The sequence below is a fragment of the Rhinopithecus roxellana genome, chromosome 8 (genome assembly GCF_007565055.1).
Source record: "Rhinopithecus roxellana isolate Shanxi Qingling chromosome 8, ASM756505v1, whole genome shotgun sequence".
In the NCBI taxonomy this organism is placed as follows: Eukaryota; Metazoa; Chordata; class Mammalia; order Primates; family Cercopithecidae; genus Rhinopithecus; species Rhinopithecus roxellana.
The window spans coordinates 110,063,382-110,087,456 of record NC_044556.1 but is presented as its reverse complement, the minus strand read 5'-3'; the positions used below and the strand labels follow the sequence as shown (position 1 = coordinate 110,087,456).

The 24,075-nt window shown below is 41.5% G+C and overlaps 1 protein-coding gene across 1 annotated transcript in view; it reads right to left on the bottom strand.

The window, feature by feature from the left end:
- KIF26B (kinesin family member 26B) overlaps positions 1-24,075 on the bottom strand; it is a 555,398-nt gene that overhangs the window by 57,135 nt on the left and 474,188 nt on the right. Inside the window, exon 10 of the mRNA XM_030936739.1 lies at positions 9,847-10,006. Within this exon, the coding sequence (XP_030792599.1) occupies positions 9,847-10,006 (160 nt within the window). The remainder of the gene's footprint in view (positions 1-9,846; positions 10,007-24,075) is intronic.

Genomic DNA, 24,075 nt, shown 5'->3' with positions numbered 1-24,075 from the left:
TCTATCCCTGGTGCTTATTGCAGGGACCCAATGCATATTTTTGAAAGAATGAGTAAATGAATCAATGGAAAACTTAGATTTCTGCTATACATTTCTCAGAGTATTTTCTCAGTATGTTTGGTGACCTCAATTAGGCTTATCATAGAACCAGTTCCTGAAATTCCTCCCCCAGTTCTTTTGGGCCAGAATCTACCTTGCTGATGAGAACAGCACTGAGTTCTACGGATGACAGAGTTAAGTGTTACGAGTCACGTGGGGTGTGAGATGTAAAGTGAAATTTATATCAAAGTTGGCCTTGACAATCTCTTTGAATGAAAACCATTCTCTCACTAAGTCCAACACAGACAAGTTTTACTTCAGCATTAAAAACATACCACCTCTCTAAGTGCACACCAGAAGTACTCGGCTTGCCTTCAAAGGCCGTATGAAAAAGGAGTATCTTTAAATATTTGAATCACGCCCCAGTCACTGGGATACACAGATACAACTAGGGGTGCAGCAGCATCAGACCCTCACCCCTGACTCATTCTCAGGCCCACTGGACTGTTTGAGGGCAGAGTCCTTTGCTTCCTTACATCATGACTTCACTTTCGTGCAGAGCCTTTAGAATGCTCTTAAGTATCTGTATCAGGCAGCCACACTGTGTGTTAGGCACACAAACTCTTGTTGAATAAATGCATGAGGGTTCATTTCAATAGATGGTAATTATAATCCACTTGGCCAAAAAAAAAAAAAAAGATCCATACTTTCAAAGTCAAGGAATGCACAGAAAATAGGATGGTGGCAGAATCACGTGGGCTACACAATTCTGAAAGATGATAAAACAGTGACCTTTCTGCCTTTGAAGCAGGTCTCTTTGTCTATCACAGACATCGTCTCCATGGAACCTACAGTATGTTTCTGAGGCGGACAAGGAGTAAGAACGATTGTGATTTTGCTGATGGAGAAATGAAAAGCTCAGGGAGAGCGTCTGAGTGTGTGAGGTTAGCCGTGGCAGGGGCGCTAGGATCCATGTCGCCTGGCCTCCGCTCAGCACTAGCTCTACAGCGCAGGCTGCAATCCATCTCTTTAGAAAGCACAGCGATTCCACCACACATACTTCTCTGGGAGCTCAGTCTGAAGAAACTTCCCAAATTCGAGCTGAGAGGTTGATCATCTTATCTGCCAATTGTGGAATTTCCCAAAGCTTCTATTCTTAGCCAGATGTTTGAGGAAAAGCTCATGATCTCACTTGCCAGCCCTGTCATTCTCACCTCTCGTTTATCTCTTCCCTACCTTTCTTGTACTCAGCAAAGCTTCAAGGCACAGCCTGGGTGATAACCTCTGGCACTGTGACCTGAACCTATTCACTCAGGAATGCCGCTGCAGACCCCGGAGGGGCGGGAGGTGGAAGCTGTCTTATCAGTGGGCTGTGCCCAGTGTCTGCTTCTCCACTGTGGGAAATGGTCGCGCTTCTCCCGCAGGAGCTGCCCCAGATAGATCAGGAGGCCTTCGTGGGGGTCCTGGAGCCAGAGAGAGCCTGGTGGAGTCTGGCAGTTTCTCCCATCAGTGCGGCGTGGGAAGCTCCATGAACTTTCAGGCTCTTTCACAAGAAAGATTATAGAGTTTTTTTTTTTAAAGCTTATGAAATAGGCTGAGACTTTCTGAGAGGACACCCTCCATTGGCGGTACCCAGAACAGGGGACCCAGACTGTCAGGCCCCACTGACAGCCACTTAGTGAGGTTAGGATGCCTTCTAATCTACCTGGAGCCTTGCACACTTTCAAAGTCAGGAGCGTCTCATTGCTTGTTACATTCTTTTTAATTTTATTTTTTGCCCCCCCTCCCCATCCCCCATCATTACATTCTTACCTGGTATTTTTGATTTAGCCCTGATAAGTAGCTTGGGTCCTGAAAGGAAGATTTCTTTCTCTTTTTTACCTTTTGTATTTGACATTCTTCATTGCCATGGGTATCTAGCCATCGGCCTGGCTTAGCAATCACAGAAACAGGTGAGACCAGGAGACTGACCTGAATGTATGAATTGGCTACCATCAGCCCTACCCCTTGGGTCAGTGCATTCATTCATTCATTCACTTGGAGGCAGGGTCTTGCTCTGTTGTCCAGGCTGGAGTGCAGTGACATGATCATAGCTTACTGTAGCCTCAACCTTCTGGGTTTGAGCGATCCTTCCACCTCAGCCTCCCAAGTAGCTTGGACTACAGGTGTGAGCCACCATGCCCAGCTAGTTTTTAATTTTTTCTGGTGGAGATGAGGCCTCTTTATGTTGCTCAGACTGGTCTCAAACTCCTGGGCTCAAGTGATCCTCCTGCCTAGGCCTTCCAAAATGCTCAGATTACAGGTGTGAGCCACTGTGCCAGTCCTGTGCTTTTACTTATAATCAACTACACATGTGCAAGCTTTGCGGGTATGTTTGATCTTCTGTTGTACCCCATTTGTTATTGCAACAAATGTTGACCAAGCACCACAATATTCCAGAAACTGTACTCGGTGGAGGTGATAAGCTGGGAGGCAGTGAGGCCCTGTTGCCTATTAGCTGTGTGAACTTGGACAAGATACTCAACCTTTCTGTGTCTCAGTTTCCCCATCCGTGATACTAGTATGATTATTACAGTACCTATGTCACAGGTGGTCAGAATTAAATATCCATAAGGCATTTAGCACAGCTTGTGAGGCGCAGGAAGAACAACGCCCGAGCTGTGGGGTTCACGATGTGAAATACTGTCCCTGGGGGCTCATTCATGCACCGTGCTAACTACCTTCCGTGTAGCTAAAATGCAAGGAAATCAGTACTAGACATCATTTTCTCCTCCTCCCTATGGTCCTGCAAGTCCAGGCATTAGGAACTTCTACCCCTTTAGCAAGCAAGACAGAGTTCCTGCTCTCAGTTCTGCCCTTCTATTCACTTCTTCCAAGGGAGAAAGGAAGAAGGTCTGACTGCTGAGGCTGGTGAATGTGAGCCTGGGTGTGACAGCTGGCACTGTCTCTCTGTCCTTCGCCTGCAGGCCACGCCATTCTCTCCTCTACTCAGGCCATGGGGGTTGAGGAAGGGCTGTCTACCCTTTCCTACTCTGCTGGGATTAGCAGGGTTTTAATTCCTAATCATACTCTTGTATCTATTTGATCATTGGTTCAGAATTCGGAAAGAGTTTAATAATAACCTCAGACATTAGACACAAAGGAAGATAAACTTGAAAAGCCAAAAGGGAAAGGAAGACGCCTTCCAATTTCTAGACACCAGGCCTGAGATCGTCGTGTCCCATTATGCCACAGCGGCTGCTGCAATGGACAGACAAAAACATGAGCTGTGGCTTTGCTGCCAAGAGATGACAACAGAGCTGGGACCTGATATTGTTCCCAATTCAGTGAGGCTCTGAGAGGGGCTAGAGCATGGTCCTCTTGAGAATGAAAAGGATGAGGTGTAGAGTTCATGTGTCAAACCAGCGGCTGAACAACCAAAGCTTGAACCCAGGGCTTGTGACCGCAGCCAGTCCTCAGAAGGTGTCACTTCTCCCTGAGTGACTGGCGTGGTTCTATAATGAGCCTGGCAGACTTAATTTAGTGGCAGCTTCTGCCTCAACTCTTAAGAAAATAATAACAACCTCTCGAGATTTCTATAGCTAAATATGAAGACACCGCTAGCCAAGGAAGCAAACAGAGCTAAGAGGGAAAATAAAAGCAAGTGAGAATGCTAAAAATCTCACAGAAAAGGGACTTCGATGTCCCAGTGACATTCTGAACTCACGTTCTCTGTATCCTCACAGTCATTAAAATGTATAAAAGCGAGTATTTCTAAAGCAGCAATACTAAGAATTATCATTGCTGCAGTTGCCTGGCAACCCGAGACTTTAGTTATTTTATTTCTAAACAGGGAATGCTCTAAACTGGCATCTGGAGTTTGTGCAAATAGTTCTAAATTGATATTCTCCCTGCAAATCAGGAGGAGATAATACAGCATTAATATACATTTAAAGGAGGTTAAATATGCATATGTCTTTCTCTCACACAGACACATACACACACATACACACACAGACACATACACACACATACACACACATACACACACATACACACAGACACATACACACACACATATACACACACAGACACATACACACACACAGACACACACACACAGACACATACACAGACACACACACACACATATACACACACAGACACATACACACACACATACACACACACACAGACACACACACACACAGACATACACACACACATATACACACACACACATACACACACACATACACACACACATACACACACATACACACACACACAGACACACACACACACATACACACACACAGACACATACACACACACAGACACATACACACACACACACATACACACACAGACACACACACAAAGATACTTACATGAACATCTCCCTGTTTCATGCTATCTTAAACAAATCTGGAGAACTGATACTCCTTTGCATTTTTCCTGACAAATATCTACTTAATTTCATGGTACATCTAAATAACATACATCCAAGTCCAGAGGAAGAGTCTTTCCTCTCCTGCGTGAGATGGGAATTGAACACTGTGGCTCCGCAGTCCCTAACCTTTTGACCTTTTTGGCACCAGGGACAGGTTTCATGGAAGACAATTTCTCCATGGACCCAATGGGAGTAGGGAATGGTTTTGGGATGAAACTGCTCCACCTCAGATCATCAGGCGTTAGATTCTCATAAGGAGCGCGCAAGCTAGATCCCTCACACGCACAGTTCACAATAGCACGAAGTTCCTATGAGAATCCAGTGCCACTCATCAGGCAGGAGGCGACACTCAGGCGGTCATGCTCCCACTGCTCACCTCCTGCTGTGCAGGCCGGTTCCTAACAGGCCAGGGACCTGTACGAGTCTGTGGCCTGGGGGTTTGGGACCCGCTGTAGCTAACAGCCATGTAGAGCCCCTTTCTCCAGCTTCCCAGACCTTGAGTACTGGGTTTCCAGTTCTGAGAAAGCAGAGACTAAGCCCAAATCTCCATGGGCTCTAGGAAGAAGCGCTTCTCCAGGCAAGGAAGGGGAATGTCTGTATCCTTCAGAGAGGCTCGTCCTGAAGTTCCTGCCAGTGCTGGGCCTGCTGCCACAAGTGTGACCCGCAGGTGCCAGCACCCCACCCTCTCTTGGAACAGAAGAGGCGCTTGCATTTTGAAAAAGCTGCCTCTACTTATGAAGTGTCATTTCCTTTCAAGTCACTGACTTGAACCTGAGCTTCTAGTGCTGCCTGCTGCTTGGAATGAATGGCTGTGCTCCGAGGCTACAAGCTTCAAGATGACCTTGGTTCCTGATTCCTCACTGGGGCCTTAGGAGGAAAAGAGTTTCCTTTATAGCCCCTGAGGATGGGCGTGCTCATTGCTTTTGTGGAACACAGGCTTCTGGAAGTGGATGCTGCCTGTGGTGTTTGCTTGTGGCCTGCAGCTTTGCGATCCACCACAGAGAGGAGGAGGCGAGCTCAGCACAGCTGCTGAGACCCAAAGTGCCTCAGTGACTGATCTCAACAAACAAGGATTAGGTCTGGATCTGAACCATAGACCAAACCCGTAAGAGGGAGGTGCCGCGATGGATGGCTATGTAGCCATCATTTCCACGACGGGATGGCTATGTAGCACCATTTTTCAAGATGACTGGGAGAAACATCTCAGACAGGCACAACATGAGAGGGCCATAGAATGACTTTCACGAGTTCTTGTTAAAGGGCAGCCAAGACATTAGCAACTAGCTGTTGTTTAGAAACATAGAGTTTAGAAACACCAAGTTGGCAAATAAGCAAACAGGTCATATGACCCATTAAAGGAATTCTTTCTCCATATGGAGTAGCAGTTATAAATGAAGGTAAATGCTTCAGGGCTTGCAGGAGCCCTGCGTGAAAGGTGTGGTTTCTAAGAGTCCGTGCCCTTTGCAAGGCAACATCTAAGAGAACCAGAAATTCTATTTTTGAGAGAAGTGGGTCGCGGTTAGAATCTGAGTCTCGAAAGGCTGCGGTCCTTCAGATGAGCTGGGACGTAACACGCTTTAGCCGAAGCTCAGTTCACCCTGACAGATCCTTGCGGCAGTTCTTCTGGGGGCCAACTCCTGTGGGGTGTGCCTGAAACACTGGGTTTTGGCCTGAGAAGTCATTTCAATGCTTCTGCCTATTTTTTCTTATCCATTAAATGGGAAGACTCCTAGCACCTTGGTGCCCAAGAGCGGTAAGGAACAAAAAATGACTGTACCGAATAAAGAAGATTTGCAAATGCACTGTCAGAATGCTCAAATGAGGGCAGGGTTCCCTAGATGTGGAGGCTCTCAGAAATTAGAGCGTAATTTGTGCAGCCTCTCAGTGCAGAACTGATGAGGGGCTGGAGTCCTTGGTGGTCTCCCTGCCTTGCCTGCATGCTTTTCTGAATGGTGCCACTGTTTAGGGCCGACTTACGGCACCCGGACTGGCCGGCAAGCCTGTGCCGTGCAATGTGCCTGTGCCATGTAATGGCTGAGGTTGGAAACCTGCTCCACGTCTCTTGCATCTTCAAGGGCAATATCATTTGCAAAGTCCCATTCAGCGCACACAGAGGGTGCCTGTGGGAATGCCTGGGATGGGTAATGAATCCAAACTCACTTTCCGGCTTTGCTCACATGACAAATAGCCTGGTAAAATGATGAAGAGGAATGAAGACAGGCTACAGCCCCTCTGTGCACATTCCAGTGCATTTCCCAGGAGCAAGCACAAGTAACGCAGGTTCCAAGCACAGAGATGTCTGGGGAGACAAATGGAGAGGTAGTGGGGTGTCTGTGTTTTGGGGGTGGGGCAAGGAAGAGAAGATGGAATTTGGTTTTCTATCTTTGTTTCTATTTTTCTTGCCCCGTAAGTGAGCAGGAGGAGTAACAGGAAACCGCAAGGGCAGGAAACTTCCCATTCTCTAAGGAACCCATTTCAAAGAAAAGGTTTGACACCCTGAAGGTGTTTAGTATGCTAACAAAATGCTGCATAATGTGGCTTCAGAGCGATGATGGAACTGATACCAGAAATCTGGGCCTTCCTGCTGTGCTGGGCTCCCCTGCCGTGCGGAGCAAAGGCAGCTCCGACTTTAGAGAGCTTGATGAGAAGGGGGCGTGGGTCTGCAGCTCGGAACCGTCAAGGCCTCTGAAGCTGTGAAAAGGAAGGCAGTTTGATCCCGCCACCCACTGGCCAGGTGATTTGAGTAAATCTTCACCTTATCTTTCTGTACCTCAAAAGAGGACGGTTTCTAGTTGATAAATCACTTTGTAAATATAAATTCGCAGGTGCTAAATATTGAATCTAGGCTGTGGCCCAGATTCAGAGAAAACATTACAGCAAGGGTCTTTTTAAGATCACGCACAACAAAGGGCGTTAAGGACACTGAGGGGTGGCAGAACAAATGCACCGGCCAGTGGATGTTTCGGGGAGGACAGTGCTGGCTGGACCGCCAGGCCGCCATGTTTCCGGCACCAGGTAACCCAGCAAGGTCTCAATGAGGTGTGTTAGGCAGGGCAGGGCAAGGACAGCTGGTGAGTCTGTACCCACGCCATCAATAGCTCAACCAGGCCACGGGACAGCTCCAGGATTGGGTCTTGTGCTGAGACCGCATGGATGCTAGTCTGTGCTTGAGACACAGAAACACTTTAATGATTACTCTCTCAGTGCCACAATAGAAGGAAGGGGATTCCTGGAATGAAGGCAGGCAGCTGTCTGCAGGGACTGGTGAGTGCAGGTGTCTCCCAGGAGCGCAGGTGGCCAGGTGGTAGGTCCAGCATGTTAAAAATATGCTTAATTAACGACAGGCTTGAACAATTCATACAAATTTTTTCTTTTTTCTTTTCTTTCTTTTTTTTTTTTTTTTTTGAGACAGCGTCTCACTCTGTTGCCCAGGCTGGTGCAGTAGCGTGATCTCAACTCACTGCAGCCTCTGCCTCCTGGGCTCAAGTGACCCTTCCACCTCAGCCTCCCAAGCAGCTGGGACTATAAGCATGCAACACCACGCCCGGCTGATTTTTGTAGAGACAGGTTTTTGCCATGTGGCCCAGGCTGGTCTCGAACTACTGGGCTCAAGCAATCCTCCTGCCTCAGCCTCCCAAAGTGCTGGAAATACAGGTGTGAGCCACCACACTGGGCCATAAAAACAATTTTTAATGTTTCCCTAGTCAGTTATAATAAAACCCAACTCTAACTAAGTTACTTTAAATTACAAATAGTTTCATGTTTACTTGCATCTATGTTCTCACCATCAATTCAACAACTATTTATAGAAATCATAAAAGCATGTCGCCCTGCAGAAACAGTGGAAAACCTATAAGTAAAATATGTAATCAATGACCTCCTAATAAGGTGCAATTTGGAATTTTATTTACACCATGATCTATGAAGTTATGACATTAACAGGCATGATTCTCATTTTATGAAAACCAGTGAGGGCCAGTAACTCTTCCCTTCATCTCCAGCTCCAACGGTTGCCCTCCCCTGCCCTTTCTCCCCACCCATTGAATTTATTCAACTACAGAATTGACATCAAATGAAACTCTATAATTCTTCAACTTCAAAATGTTTTCCTATAGAAAAGTGTTGTTACAAGAGCTGGGAAAACCATTTCTGGGTTTATCCAACTAGGATTCCAAATTTCTAGAAATGAGATGGACAGGATTGTAACCCCCATTTAAGCTCCTAAAGTCAGTCCATAGGGTTGAGGGAAAGAAAAACTCCAGCACTCATCCTGAATCTTGGTAATTATAGAATACACTGCTCGACTTTTTCCTCCCACACAAGTAACTTAGGTTTTGTAGGATTTTTATAGATAAAACCATGAATCCACATACAGTTAGTTAATCCTCATGGCAACCTTGTAAGGTCTGTGTTATTTTCCCTTTAAATAGGTGAGGATAGGCTTGACCAGATAGGTGTTACCAGACTTTCATCAGAGGTTATTGGCCATAGTGTCCTAAATTCTACAATAAACTTTTATACATGTTTTATCATTTTGAGCCTTATATTTCTGTGATGTAAGTAACATGTATAGCTTTAGCCCTCATTTTAGGAAGAATGAAGGTTCATGCAGCTAGTAAGAGGCTCAGCTGGGCCTTGGCAGAAGCCTAGACAGCCAGTCAATGGCCCGCCACCACACGGTCCAATGAGAACGCTTAGTTGGGGTGATGGTGGTGGAGTGGCTTTGTCTCTGCCAGACATAGGAGCGGCTGTAATTTAATTGTCTTGGAGCAGCAATAAAGAGACAGGAAGGATCCTGGAAGTGACTAAACATTTGCATGGGAAGGCGGGTGCTAATTCTCCCAGCTTTCTAAACTCCCTAGATGGGGCTGCCAGATAAAATACATGACACCAGGAGTGTCTCACGCAATGTTGGGGTGCATACTTATAATACAACCTTATTTGTTGGTTATCTGAAATTCGAATTTGCCTGGATATCCTATATTTTTTTGGTTGAGTCTGGTGGCCCTACCCCAAGGGTAAGCCAGTCTTCCACCCTCATTTTCATCACTATGAAACAGGCGCATCTTTCTTATGGTGACAATGACCCACCCCCTTCAGTTGCGAGTGGAGAACGCAACTGAGATAATTTCCTATTTTCCTCTAATTTGAGCAGCCTCAAGTTAGAACTGGAATAGATTTAAGTATTTCCAAAAGTTTTGAATGTGGGAGATCATGCATTACACAACTGTTAGCTAAGGCTGGTCTCTGGCACTGAACTTAGAATGGGGTCCAGGCTGTCCTTCTGTGGCACACCTCTCCCCAGATAGCACAGAGCCAAGTGTCCTACACCATGCTTACCCCCACCGCATTCTTTGAGTAGAAGTGTCACTTACTTGTATGGAATGTGTTTGCTGCCATTGACGAGAGCCAGGATAACATTGCCCAGAGCAGACAGCGAGAGGCACAGTCCTGAGCCTCCTTCTCGATTTTTGCTAAGAGCTTTCACACAGCTGCCGAGATCAATGAGATGCAGGCGGCTGCGACCTCCAGACACTGCCACATAAGAGAAGATAAAAGAGAAATGGTTAAGTTCTGACAAACACTCATCTGTTCTTCATGTAGCTCCTTGGGAAACCTGAGGAAAAATGAAAAGGAGGAGTAAAAGGTTGAAGTTCTAGAAACCCCAGCAAAATCATGCTGGGGTTGCAAATAGCATTGGTCCTCTTAAATTCTTTTCACCACACACCACTGACCTTCTAAAGTCTACTGACATTCACACTACAGATAAATGAATTCAAATAATTCTTGCAGGTTGAACTGAATGAGATTTTGGAGAAAATAAATGTCTAATTATAGGAGGCTACATTTCTACCTAAATGCCATTTGAACAGCAGAATTCTGAAACTCATCAAGTTAACATCTGAATGGCTCACGAGTGATTACCAGCTTTGGTTGATCATTATACAGAACCCAACCTAAAGCTCAGCCAGGAATCAGGTTGCAAACCAAAGGCAAAAATCAGGAAGAAATAACAACCAGGTGCAGAGACAGGGAAGACCCAAATATTTGCTGAGTATCTGCCAAGTGCCAGGTGCTGTACAAACATCAGCCTCATTCAATTCCCATGATAAAATCATAAGCTACATGCTATTATCCTTTCTGTATTGATGAGAAAATAACAGTTCAGAAGTGAAGGAACTTGCCCACGAGTACTTCTGCTGCCAAAGTACCGGGAGACCAAGGTGGCAACAATTTACAAGACAGAGTACTGCAGAGGAAAGAACTCTTAGAGATTAGCAGAAGGTCCGTCAAGGGTTCCACTGAGTGCTGATCAGCACATCTGACATAGTCTGGATGTCTGTGCGCTCCAAATCTCATGCTGAAATGTGATCCTCAATGGGGAAGATGGGTTGTCCACCCCCATGGCCCAAACACCTCCCAGCAGGTTCCAACACTGAGAATCACAGGCCTCGTGTTGAAATGTGAGCCTCCGTGTTGGAGATGGGGCCTGGTGGGAGGTGTTTGGGTCTTGGCGGTGGAACCCTCGTGAACAGCTTAGTGCCCTTCCCATGGTAATGAGTGAGTTCTTGCTTTTTCACTTCATGCAAAAGCTAGTTGTTTAAAAGAGGCTGGCACCTGCCCCCTTCTCTCTCCTGCTGTGTGACACGCCGGCTCTCGTCTCACCTTCCACCATCATCGTCAGCGTCCTGAGGCCTCCCCAGAAGCAGACGCTGGTGCCATGCTTCTTGTATAGCTTGCAGAGCTGTGAGCAGCAGAAGCCTCTTTATAAATCACCCAGCCTCAGGTATCCTTTCACAGCAATGCAGAAGGGGCTAACACAACGTTCATGTGAGAAAACTATTCAAGACTCAGACATGAACCAGTTAAGGAGGCTGGAGATGGTTTAATTTTACGTATGTTATTCACAAAGCCAGGAATCGCGCCACTTCCTAACAGCCAACCTGGAAAACTTCACGATTCACAGGCATCGGGTTGAACACCCAGAAGTCTTTTCCATACTTAGCCACAGACTGAGCACTGACCTGATCCCATCTAACACACATTAAAAGCAAAACAAACAAACAAAAAATGATCAAACTGTTTCCAAGGAACACAACTGCATTCTGAAACAAAGCTTAAGAATATTTACAAAGTAAAGACTCGGGAAAATGAAACCCATAATGAAGAGATCACTGAAACCGACCTAGAATTAGCATAGATGTTAGAATTGACAGAAGCAGCTATTTATTAAAAGTTATTTCATCTGTATTTCAGACATTCAAAAAGTTAAGTAGAAACATGGAATATATATTTAAAAAGACACAAAACTGGCCGGGCGCGGTGGCTCAAGCCTGTAATCCCAGCACTTTGGGAGGCCGAGACGGGCGGATCACGAGGTCAGGAGATCGAGACCATCCTGGCTAACACGGTGAAACCCCATCTCTACTAAAAAATACAAAAAACTAGCCGGGCGAGGTGGCGGGCGCCTGTAGTCCCAGCTACTCGGGAGGCTGAGGCAGGAGAATGGCGGGAACCCGGGAGGCGGAGCTTGCAGTGAGCCGAGATTGTGCCACTGCACTCCAGCCCGGGCGACAGAGCAAGACTCCGTCTCAAAAAAAAAAAAAGACACAAAACTGAACCTCTAGAGATAAAAACTACAATGTGTGAGATAAAAATAGATATACTAGATGAGATGAATGGCAGATTAGATATTGCAGAATGAAAAATCAGCAAATTTGAAGATTTAGCAATAAAACTATTCAGAATAAAGTATACAGGGGAAAAAACAACAGCAAATAAAAAACAGGAAAAAAGAGCTGCAGGGGCAGCTTCAAGTGTCTGCTCTGTGTTACCGGCCCCTAAAGGAGAAGACACAGAGTGTGCTACAAATAAAACATTTGAGAAAAATAATGGCTAAAAATTCCCCACATTTAATGATAAACCCATGTATCCAAGAAGCTAAGTGGGCCCCAAGCACTAATGGAGAAACTGTATCAAGGCATATCATAACCAAACTGCCCACAACCAGTGATATAAAGAAAAATCTTGAAAAGAGCCAGAGGGAAACAAGCACATTACATATAAAGGAACAAAGACAGGGATGATGGCAGATTTCTCATTGGAAATAATACAGGTGAGAAGACAGTGGAGCAATGTTTTTAAAATACTAAAAACTGTCAAGTTAGAAATACACACCCAACAAAAGTATATTCCAAAACAAAAGGGAAATAAAGATATTTTTAGACTTAAAAATCCTAAAAGAATTCACCATAAGCAAAAACACCAGGAATATAGACAAAGGAAGGAAGAGCTCTGGAAATGATAACCACATGGGTAAATATGTAATTTTCATTACTTTAAATCTCTTTAAAAGATTATTATTAAAACAAAAATCACAATGTAATGTGTGAGTAACATATGTAAAATTAAAATTTTTGATAGCAGTAACACAAAAGTCAGAGGGGAGAAATGGAAGTATACTATTGTAAGGTTTCTATTCCTTATATAAGTGGTATAATATCACTTTAATTTAGATTGTGGTAACTTAAACATGTATGTTACAAACACTAAAGCAATAATTAAACAATAAAAGTAATAGCTAATAAACCCACAAAAGATAGAAATTGGAACCATTTAAATGTTTAATAAATCCAAAAGAAGGCAGAAGAAAAGGAAAGATCAGATGGGACAAATAGAAAACAGAAAAGTAATATTTTGAACCAAACTATATCAATAATCACATGAAATTGAAATAGTCTAAAATACCCTTATTAAAAGGCAAAAATCGCCAGATTGGATAAAAAAGTGAGGCACTACTATATGCTTCCTATGAGAAATGCACTTCAAATAGAAATAAACAATAGTTTAAACGTGTAAGTGTGGATAAGGCAAACAGTAACCCTAAGAGTTGGAGTAAATCTACCAGTATTAGACAAAAGAGGTTGAAGACAGTCAAAGACGTATCCCATTTATGCTAAGACCTGCAGGGAAGCATGTCCAGCACCTCCTGCTGCAGTCATGGAACTATCCTATTGATGCAGTGTCCTCCTGGGAAAGACATACCTTCAGATACAAGACTGGGCTCTCTAGCTTCTGTCCCACAGCAGATCCCAAGGGGGCCCAGTCACAGCTCCAGACCCTCTCTCTGCAGTCAGATAACTATTCTACCTGTATAGGAGCTTGCTGGTTGACACACACCCCTCTGAGCTGAGGCTGAGCCCTTCAGTGTCTGTCCCACAGCAGATCCCAAGAGGGCCCGGATTCTGCTCTAGCTCCTCCTGCTGATAGTTGGGGAACTATCTTGTCTATGCAGGGATTTACTAGAAGATACATGCCCATTTGAGCCAATGTAGCAGGTATGCCAGCCTCTATCCTTTTTTTTTTTTTGAGATGGAATCTCGCTCTGTCCCCCAGGCTGGAGTGCAGTGGTGCAATCTCGGCTCACCGCAAGCTTTGCCTCCCGGGTTCACGCCATTCTCCTGCCTCAGCCTCCTGTGTGGCTGGGATTACAGGCGCCTGGCCAGCCTCCATCTTATAGTGGATGCTGAGGAGGCCCGGTCTTGGCTTTAGCTCCTCCTGTTATGGGTAAGAAACTACTCCACTTGTGCAGAGACTTGCTGAGTAACACAGGCCTGTCTCAGCCAATGAGAAAGGCCCATCAGCCTCCTTCTCACAGCAGATCCTGAAGGGGTCTAGTCTCAACTTCTGCCTCTCTTGCTATAGTTGGGGACCCAGCCTACCTGTGCAGAGGCCTGCTGGGAAGTATCCTGGTCGGGGACACACCTGTGCAGAGGCCTGCTGGGAAGTATCCTGGTCGGGGACACACCTGTGCAGAGGCCTGCTGGGAAGTATCCTGGTCGGGGACACACCTGTGCAGAGGCCTGCTGGGAAGTATCCTGGTCGGGGACACACCTGTGCAGAGGCCTGCTGGGAAGTACACTGGTCTGGGACACTAGGACAGTCTTCAAGATTCAGGTCCCTGGCGGCCAGTGTTCCCACATAACACAAGTACTGGCCTTGGATCTTCCCTAGGTCCATTTGGCCCAGAAAGCCATTGTGAGACTCACAGCAAGCCTGGGAATAGAGTATCCTCTAGTGCTGAGATGACTGTGGTGATCACAGACAGGGAACACAATAGTCAGTGGGCTTAGAATCCCTGGAAGACCCTCTGAAGAAGTACAGGCACAAACAAAGCCAGACTAGGAAGACTAAAATATTTAATCTCTCAATGTGTAGCTATCATCATACTTCAAAAGCATCAAGAACATTCAGGGAAATACAATGTCAAAGGGACAAAGTAAGGCACCAAGACTGGCCCTAAAGTGATGAAAATGTGTGATCTCTCAGACAAATAATTCAAGGAAACTCAGTGAACCTCAAGAAAGCTCAGAGAAACATCTCAGAGAAAGTTCACAGAAAAATTTAAAAAATAAAATTAAATAGAAATCCTGGAGGTAAAAAATTCAAAAAATGAAATGAAAAATGCAATACAGCATAGCAGAGGAATTGATCAAAAAGAAGAAAGGATCAGTGAGCTCAAAGACAGACTATTTGAAAATACACAGTCAGAAGAGAAAAAAAAAAAAAGACGAAGAAATGAACAAAGCTTTTGGGACCTATGGACCAATATCAAAAGAGCAAATATTTGGGTTAGTGGAGTTAAAGAGAGAACTGAAAAAGACAAGAGGTAGCAAGCTTATTCAAAGAAATAACACAGGCTGGGCGCGGTGGCTCAAGCCTGTAATCCCAGCACTTTGGGAGGCCGAGGTGGGTGGATCACGAGGTCAGGAGATCGAGACCATCCTGGCTAACACGGTGAAACCCCGTCTCTACTAAAAAATACAAAAAACTAGCCGGGCGAGGTGGCGGCGCCTGTAGTCCCAGCTACTCGGGAGGCTGAGGCAGGAGAATGTCGTGAACCCGGGAGGCGGAGCTTGCAGTGAGCTGAGATCCAGTCACTGCACTCCAGCCTGGGCGACAGAGCGAGACTCCGTCTCAAAAAAAAAAAAAAAAAAGAAAAGAAATAACACAGAACTTTCCAAACCTAGAGAAAAATATAAATATCCAAGTACATGAAGGTCAAAAGTCACCAATCAGATTCAACCCAAACAAGAAGACCCCAAGACATATTATAATTAAACTCACAAAGGTCAAAGGCAAAGAGGGTCCTAAAAACAGTGAGAGAAAAAAGCAAATAACATACAACAGACATCAAATACACCTGGCAGCAGACTTCCCGGCAGAAATTTTACAGGCCAGGAGGCAGTGAGATGATATTATTCAAAGTGCTGAAAGGAAAAATAATGTCCCCTAAGGAGACTGCACCTAGCAAAGTTACTCCTCAGAAATGAAGGAGAGATGACTTTCTCAGAGAACACTTATCACTACCAGACCTAGCCTATGATAAATGCTAAAGAAGTTCTTAAAAGCATAGGAAAAATAATGCTAATGTGATTGTTATACTGTAATCATGGCATTTAAACCATTTATATTTTTATTAAGAAGATTAAAAGACAAAATTATGAAGAATAATAACTACAAAATTTTTGATGTAGGCAAATTTTGATTTTGTGACATCAAAAATTTAAAATGTAGGAACAGAAGGGAATTAAAGTGTATGTGTCTTTTTCTTTTTGATTTGTTTCTTTTCTTCTGCTACAATGAAAAGTTAAATCAGTATGACTTTTAAATAACTTGTTATAATTACAGGATGTTTTTGTAAGCTTCATGGTAACCTAAAGCAAAAAATCTATAATTGATATACAAAAAATAAAAGCAGCAAATTAAAACATACTACCAAAGAAAATCACTTAACCACAAAAAATAAAAAAGGAAGTAAAGAGGTACACTACATAACAACTAGAAAATAAGTAATCAGGCTGGGCGCGGTGGCTCAAGCCTGTAATCCCAGCACTTTGGGAGGCCAAGACGGTCGGATCATGAGGTCAAGAGATCGAGACCATCCTGGCTAACACCGTGAAACCCCGTCTCTACTAAAAAATACAAAAAACTAGCCAGGCGAGGTGGCAGGCACCTATAGTCCCAGCTACTCAGGAGGCTGAGGCAGGAGAATGGCGTAAACCCGGGAGGCGGAGCTTGCAGTGAGCTGAGATCCGGCCACTGCACTCCAGCCCGGGAGACAGAGCGAGACTCCATCTCAAAAAAAAAAAAAAAAAAAAAGTAATCAAATGGCAGTAGGAAGGCCTTACCTATCAATAATAACATGGAATGTATATGGACTAAATTCTCCAAATAAAAGACATGGAGTGGCTGAATGGATTAATAAATAAGACCCAACTATATGTTGCCTACAGTAAACACACTTCACCTATAGAAACACCCATATACTAACAGTGAAGGTATGGGAAAAGCATTCCATACAAATGGAAACCAAAAATGATCAAGACTAGCTATACTTCGATCAGATAAAATAGACTTTAAGTTAAAAACTACATAAAGAAACAAAGGAAATTATTATATAATAATTCAGCAAGGAGTCAATTCTGAAAGAGGATATAACAATTATAAATATATGACCAAATAGCAGGAGATATATATACATATATATATATATATATATATATAGAGAGAGAGAGAGAGAGAGAGAGAGAGAGAGAGAGAGAGCGAGCAAATATTAGTAGATCTAAACAGGAGAGGTAGACTGCAATACAAAAACAGTAAGGAACTTCAACACCTCACTTTTGGCAATGGATGGATCATTCAGGCAGAAAAATCAACAAAGAAACCTCAGAATTAAACAATACTCTAGACCAAATGGACCTAACAGATATTCACAAAACATTTTACTCAACTGCTGCAAAATACACATTCTTCTCATCAGTACATGAAACATTCTCCAGGACAGACCATATGATAGGCCACAAAACATGTCTCAACAAGCTGTAAAAAGTCAAAATCATATCAACTATCTTTTCTAACCACAGCAGAATAAAACTATAAATTAATAACAAGAAATGTTGGAAACTATTCAAATACATGGAAATTGAATAACATGGTCCTGGATGACCAACGGGTCAATGAAGAAATTAAGAATGAAGTTTAAAAAGTTCTTGAAACAAATGAAAATGGAAATACAACACACCAGAACCCACGGGATATAGAAAAAGTAGCACTAAGGGAGAGGTCGACAGCAATAAATACCTACATTAAAAATATAGACTCCAAATATAAACAACCTAATGTTGCACCTCAATGAACGAGAAAAGAAAAACAAACCAAACCTAAAATTAGTAGGAAAAAATGAGTAAAGATGGAGCAGAAATAAATGAAATTGAGACTAAAATAATACGAAAAACCCCAACAAAATAAAAAGTTTGTTTTTTGAAAAGCAACAACATTTTAAAACCTTCAGTTAGACTAAGAAAAAACAGAAGATCCAACTAAATAAAGTCAGAGATGAAAAAGATGACATTACAACTGATACTACAGGTACACAAAGGATCACTAGCAACCATTATGAATAACTGTATGCCAATAAATTGGAAAATCTAGGAAAAAATGGATAAATTCCTGGAAACATACAACCTACCAAAACTCAACTGTGAAGAAATAAAAAGCTGAACAGGTCAATAGCAAGTAGTCAATTGAAACAGTAATAAAAAGTCTCCCATCCAAGAGAAGCCAGGGACCCAGAGATTGACTGCTGAAATCTACCAAACAGGTAAAGAATAACTAATACCAATTCTACTCAAGCTATTTTTAACAAGTGAAGAGGAGGAAATACTTCCAAACTCATTCCAGAAGGCCATCTGACCTTATTTGCAAAACTAAAGATAACAACAAAAGAAAACTACAGGACAATATTTCTGATAAAAAGAGGCAAAAATCCTCAACAAAATACCAATAAACAGAAGACAGCAATATATTAAAAAGACCATTCACCATAATCAAGTAGGATTCATCCCTGTGATGCAAGGATAGTTCAACATATGTAAGTCAGTAAGTTTAAAACATCACATCAACAGAATCAAGGAAAAAAATATGAATTACTTCAATAGATGCCGGAAAGGTAGTCAATAAAATTCAACATCCTTTTGTGATAAAAATCCTCAACAAATTTATAGAAGGAACATACCTCAACAAGATAAGTATCATAGGTGACACGCTCACAGCTTACGTCATACTAAAGTTAAAATAGAAAACCTTTCACTAAGATCTGGAATAAGAAAAGGATGCTCAGCAGTGAATTATAAACTGTAATTATTCAATATAGTGCTGGAATTCCTAGCCAGCACAATAGGGCAAGGGAAAGAAATACAGGGCATCCAAATTAGAAAGGAAGAAGTCCAATTATTCTTGTTTGTAGATAACATGATCTTATATTTAGAAAAATCTAAAGATTCCACCAAAAAACTTATAGAACTGATAAATGAGTTTAATAAAGTTGTAGGATATGAAATAAACACACAACCTAATATTGCACCACAATGAACTAGAAAGAGAAATCAAGAAAGCAATCACATTTACAATAGCTACAAAAACATACCTAGTAAAAATTCAACCGAAGAAGTGAAAGATCTCTACAAGGAAAATTATAAAACGCCAATGAACCAATGAAAGATATTGAAGAGCACAAAAATGGAAAAATATCCCATGCTCATAGATTAGAAGAATCAATATTATTAAAGTGTCTATGCTACCCAAAGTAATCTACAGATTCAATGCAATCCCTATCAAAATACTCATGATTCTTCACAGAAATAGAAAAGAAAAATCTTAAAATTCTTACGGAATCACAAAAGACCCGCAGTAGATAAATCAATACTGACCAAAAATAACCAAGCTGGAAACATCACATTATCTGATTTCAAATTATATTACAAAGCTATAGTAAGCAAATAGTATAGCACTGGCATAAAAACAGACACATAGACCAATGGAATACAATAGAAAACCCAGAAATAAATCCATGCACTTACAGCCAACTCATTTTTGACAAAGGCACCTATAACACACATTGGGGAAGGGACCATCTCTTTAATAAATGGTGCTGGGAAAACTGGATATTCATATGCAGAAGAATGAAACTAGATCTTCATCTTTTACCACATTATAAAAATCAACTCAAAATGGACTTAAATTTAAACCTGAAACTATGAAACTGCTGGAAGAAAACACTGGAGAGATACTACAGGACATCTGTCTGGCAAATATTTTGGGGGTAAGACCTCAAAAACATAGGCAATAAAAGCAAAAATAGACAAGTGGGATTACATCAAGCTAAAAAGCTTCTACACAGAACAGGAAACAACAAAGTGAAAAGATAACCTACATGTGGAATATGGGAGAAAAATTTGCAAACTATTTGAAAAGGGATTAATAACCAGAATATATGAGGAATTCAAACCACTTAATGGGCCAAAACCCCCCAAATAATCCAATTAAAAATGAGCAAAAGACCTGAATAGACATTCGTCAGAAGAAGACATACAAATGGCCAAAAAGTATGTGAAAAAATGTTCAGCATCACTAATCATCAGGGAAGTGCAAATCAAAACCTTAATGAGCTATCATCTCACCTCAGTTACCATGGCTATTATCAAAATGACAAAAAACAAATACTGGAGAGGACGCAGGAAATGGGGAATGCTCACACACTTGGTGGGAATGTAAATTAGTACAGCCATCATGGAAAACATTCTGGAGGTTTCTCAAAAAACTTAAAAGTAGAACTACCATATGATCCAGCAATCCCACTGCTGAGTATATATCCAAAGTAAAAGAAATCAGTATATCAAAGAGGTATCTGCACTCCCATGTGTATTGCAGCACTGTTCACAACAGCCAAAATATAGAATTAGCCTAAGTGTCCATCAGTGGGTAAATGAATAAAGAAAATGTGATACACACACACAATGGAATATTATTCAGCCATAAAAATAATGGAATCCTGTCATTTTAAGTGACACAGATGAACTTGGAAGTCATTATGTTAAGTGAAATAAGTCAGGTATGGAAAGATAAATATCCCATGTTGTCACTCTTATGTGGGAGCTACAAAAGTGGATCTCATGGAGATAGAGAGTAGAAGAGTGAGTACCAGAGGCTGGGAAGGGAAGGGCAGAGGGTAGGATAAAGAGAAATTGGTTAGTAGGCACAAACATACAGTTAGATAAAAGGAATTAGTTTTAGTATTCAATAGGACAGTAGAAGAACTATAGTTAATAATAAACATTCCCAACAAAAAGCAAAGATCAATGTGTGAGGTGATGAATATCCCAATTATCCTAATTTGATCACTATACATCGTATACATGCATCAAAATATCATGTGTACTCCAAAAATAGGGACAACTATGATATACAATTTAAAAATGCCAAAAAGACTGAAGATGAAAAATGTTAGAGTCAAAAAAGAATGTTCTATAATGATAAATGAGATAATTCATTATTAAGTGGTCATAATAAAAAAATTTATGTGGCTAATGTTCTAATCCATGAAGAACAATCTGATAGAACTGCATGAAGAAACAGACAAGTCTTTAATTATAGTTGGCAATTTCAAACACCCCCACCTCAAAATTGATATGACAAGTAGACAGAAAACCATAAGGATATCGACTTGAACAATACTATCAAATATCTGCTTGACACAGAACATTCAACCCAACAATAGCAGAACAGACATTCTTTTGAAGTGCACACAAGGCATTTACCAAGATACAGAGTATTGTGGTCCACAGAACAAGTCTAAATAAATGTTGAGGATTCGTATCACTCAAAGCATGTTCTCTGATACAATGGAATCAAGTTAGAAGTCAATGTAGAACCATATCTGAAAAATCTCCAAATATTCTGAAACTCCACAACTTGGCCCCAAACAGCCTATGGTCAAGGAAAAATTCAAAATGAAAATTTTAAAGTGTTTTTAAGTGAATAGAAATGAAAATGCAATCCATCCAAATTTGTGAATATCCCTGAAGATGGGTTAAAACAAAACTTAGGGCATTAAATGCCTATATCAGAAAGCAACCATGGCTTCAAATCAATGACCTCAGCTTCCACCTTAAGAAATCAGAAAAAGATGAGCAAATTATAGACAAAATAATAGCAGAAAGAAAAAAAAGCAACACAATAGCAGAAATCAATGAAACAGAAAACCAAAAACAATGGAGAAAAATCGATGAAATCAAAAGTTGGTTCTTTGAGAAGATCAACAAAATCTGTAAATCCCTAGCACAAATGATCTGGGAAGAAGAAAGATACGAATGATCAGTATCAGGAATGAGACGGCCTCATCTAAAGTTTCTATAGATATCAAAAAGATAGTAAACATTATGCTAGTAAATTAAACAATGTATAAGAATGGAAAACTTTCTTGAAAGATACAAAATTCCAAAGCTCACTCAAGAAGTAATATATAATAAAAATGGCCTAGATTCATTAAAGAAATAGAATCTGTGGTTCACAACTTTTCCACACGTAAAGCTCTAGGACCAGATGGAGGCACTGGTGAGTTCTACCCACCATTTAAGGAAGAAATAATAATAGTTCTACTCAAAGTCTTCCTGAAAATAGGAAGAAATACTTTCCAAGTTATACTATACTACTCTGATACCAAAAGCAAACAAATATGTTGTTTGAAAAAAAAAACAAAACAATCTGCAGACCAATATCCCTCCTGAACATTACCAAAAAAAGTCTACATAAAATATTAAAGAACCATATTAGAAAACTGTATCTAGGGCCAGGCATGGTGGCTAACTCCTACAATCTCAGTATTATGGGAGGCTGAGGTGCTTGAGGCCCAAAGTTCAAGACCAGCCTGGGCAACACAGCAATACCTCATCACCACAAGAAAAGTATAAAAAAATTAGGTGGGCAGAGTGGGGCACACTGTAATCCTAGCTACTTGGGAGGCTGAGGTGGAAGGGAGGATTGCTTGAGCCCAGGAGTTTAAAATTGCAGTGAGCTATGATCATGCCACTGCACTCCAGCCTGGGTGAGAGAGGGAGACCCCAACTCAAAAAAATAAGTTGTGTCTAGCAACAAATACAAAGGGTTTTATACCATGAGCAAGTGAGGTTTATTTCAAGAATGCAAGGTTGGTTAACAAAAAAACCTAATCAATATAATTCACCATATTAACAAACTGAAAGGAAAACTATATGATTGTTTCAGCAGATGCAGAAAAAGTATTTACCAAAATTCAGTCATTCCTGATAAAAAATCCTCAGCAATATGTAAGTAGAAGGCAATATCCTCAATTTAATAAAAGGTATCTACTAAAAACTATAGCTAACATCATACTTAATGGTAAAAGACTAAATGCCTTCCCTCTAAGATTAGGAGCAAGACAAGGGTGTCCACTCTCACCATTTCCATTTAACATTGTACTGGAAGTCCTAGCCAAGTACAATAAATGAACGATATCCAGATTGGAAAGAAAGTCAAATGTTCTTCATTGTTGACATAGTCACCTATAGAAAATCTAATGGATGAAATCCACAAAAAAGTTACTAGAACTAATAGGTGAGTTTAGGAAGGTTGCAGGATATGAGGTCAATGGACAAAAATCAACTGCATTTCTTTATCATAGTAACAAACAATTAAAAATTAAAATGTAAGGCTGGGGGTGGTACCTCACACCTGTAATCCCAGCATTTTGGGAGGCCAAGGCAGAAGGATCACTTAAAGCCAGGAGTTCAAGACCAGCCTGGTCAACATAGTGAGACCCCATTGCTACAGAAAAATGATACAAAAAGAAATTAGCTGGGTATGATGTCATGTGCCTATAATCCTGGCTACTCAGGAGGCTGACGTGGCAGATTACTTGAGCCTAGGAATTTGAGGCTGCAGTGAGCTATGACAGTACCTCTGCAGTCCAGCCTAGGTGTCACTCTGTCACCCCAACTCAAAAAAAATTAAAAATACCATTTACAACAACGTCAAACACATGATTTAGAGATATGACTAAAATAAGATGTGTACCTAAAAACTATAAAATATTGCTGAAAGCTATCCTTAAAAAAAGATGAAATATTGCTGAAAGCTATCCTTAAAAAAAGATGAAATATTGCTGAAAGCTATCCTTAAAAAATGAATGAAAAATAAAGTCTATCCCAAACAAGAAAAAAATGGAGGGAATTCACTACCACTAGACAGGCCCTGTGAGTAATGCTTAAGGGAGTTCTACATCTGGAAGCAAAAGGACAATCACTACCACCGTGAGAATACACAAGACTAAAAACTCACTGGGAGAGCAGATACATGAATGAGAAGGAGAAAGGACTCAACCATCACTACAATCAACTACCAAATCATCAAGGTAAGCAATGAAGGAGGAAGAAAGGAACAAAAGATATACAAAACCATCATTAAACAGTTTACAGAATGACAGAAGTAAGTCCTTACCTGTCAATGACATCCTTGAATGTAAACAGTTTAAATTCCTTAAATAAAATACATAGATGAGATGAATGTATTTATTTTTTTAAAAAAAGACCCAACTATATTTTGTCTCCAACAAATGCATTTCATTTGTAAAGATGCACATAGAATGAAAGTATAGCTTTCAAGGGGATGGAAAAAATTATTCCATGAAAACAGAAACCAAAAGTGTGCCAGAGTAGCTATACTTATATCAGACAAAATACAATGTA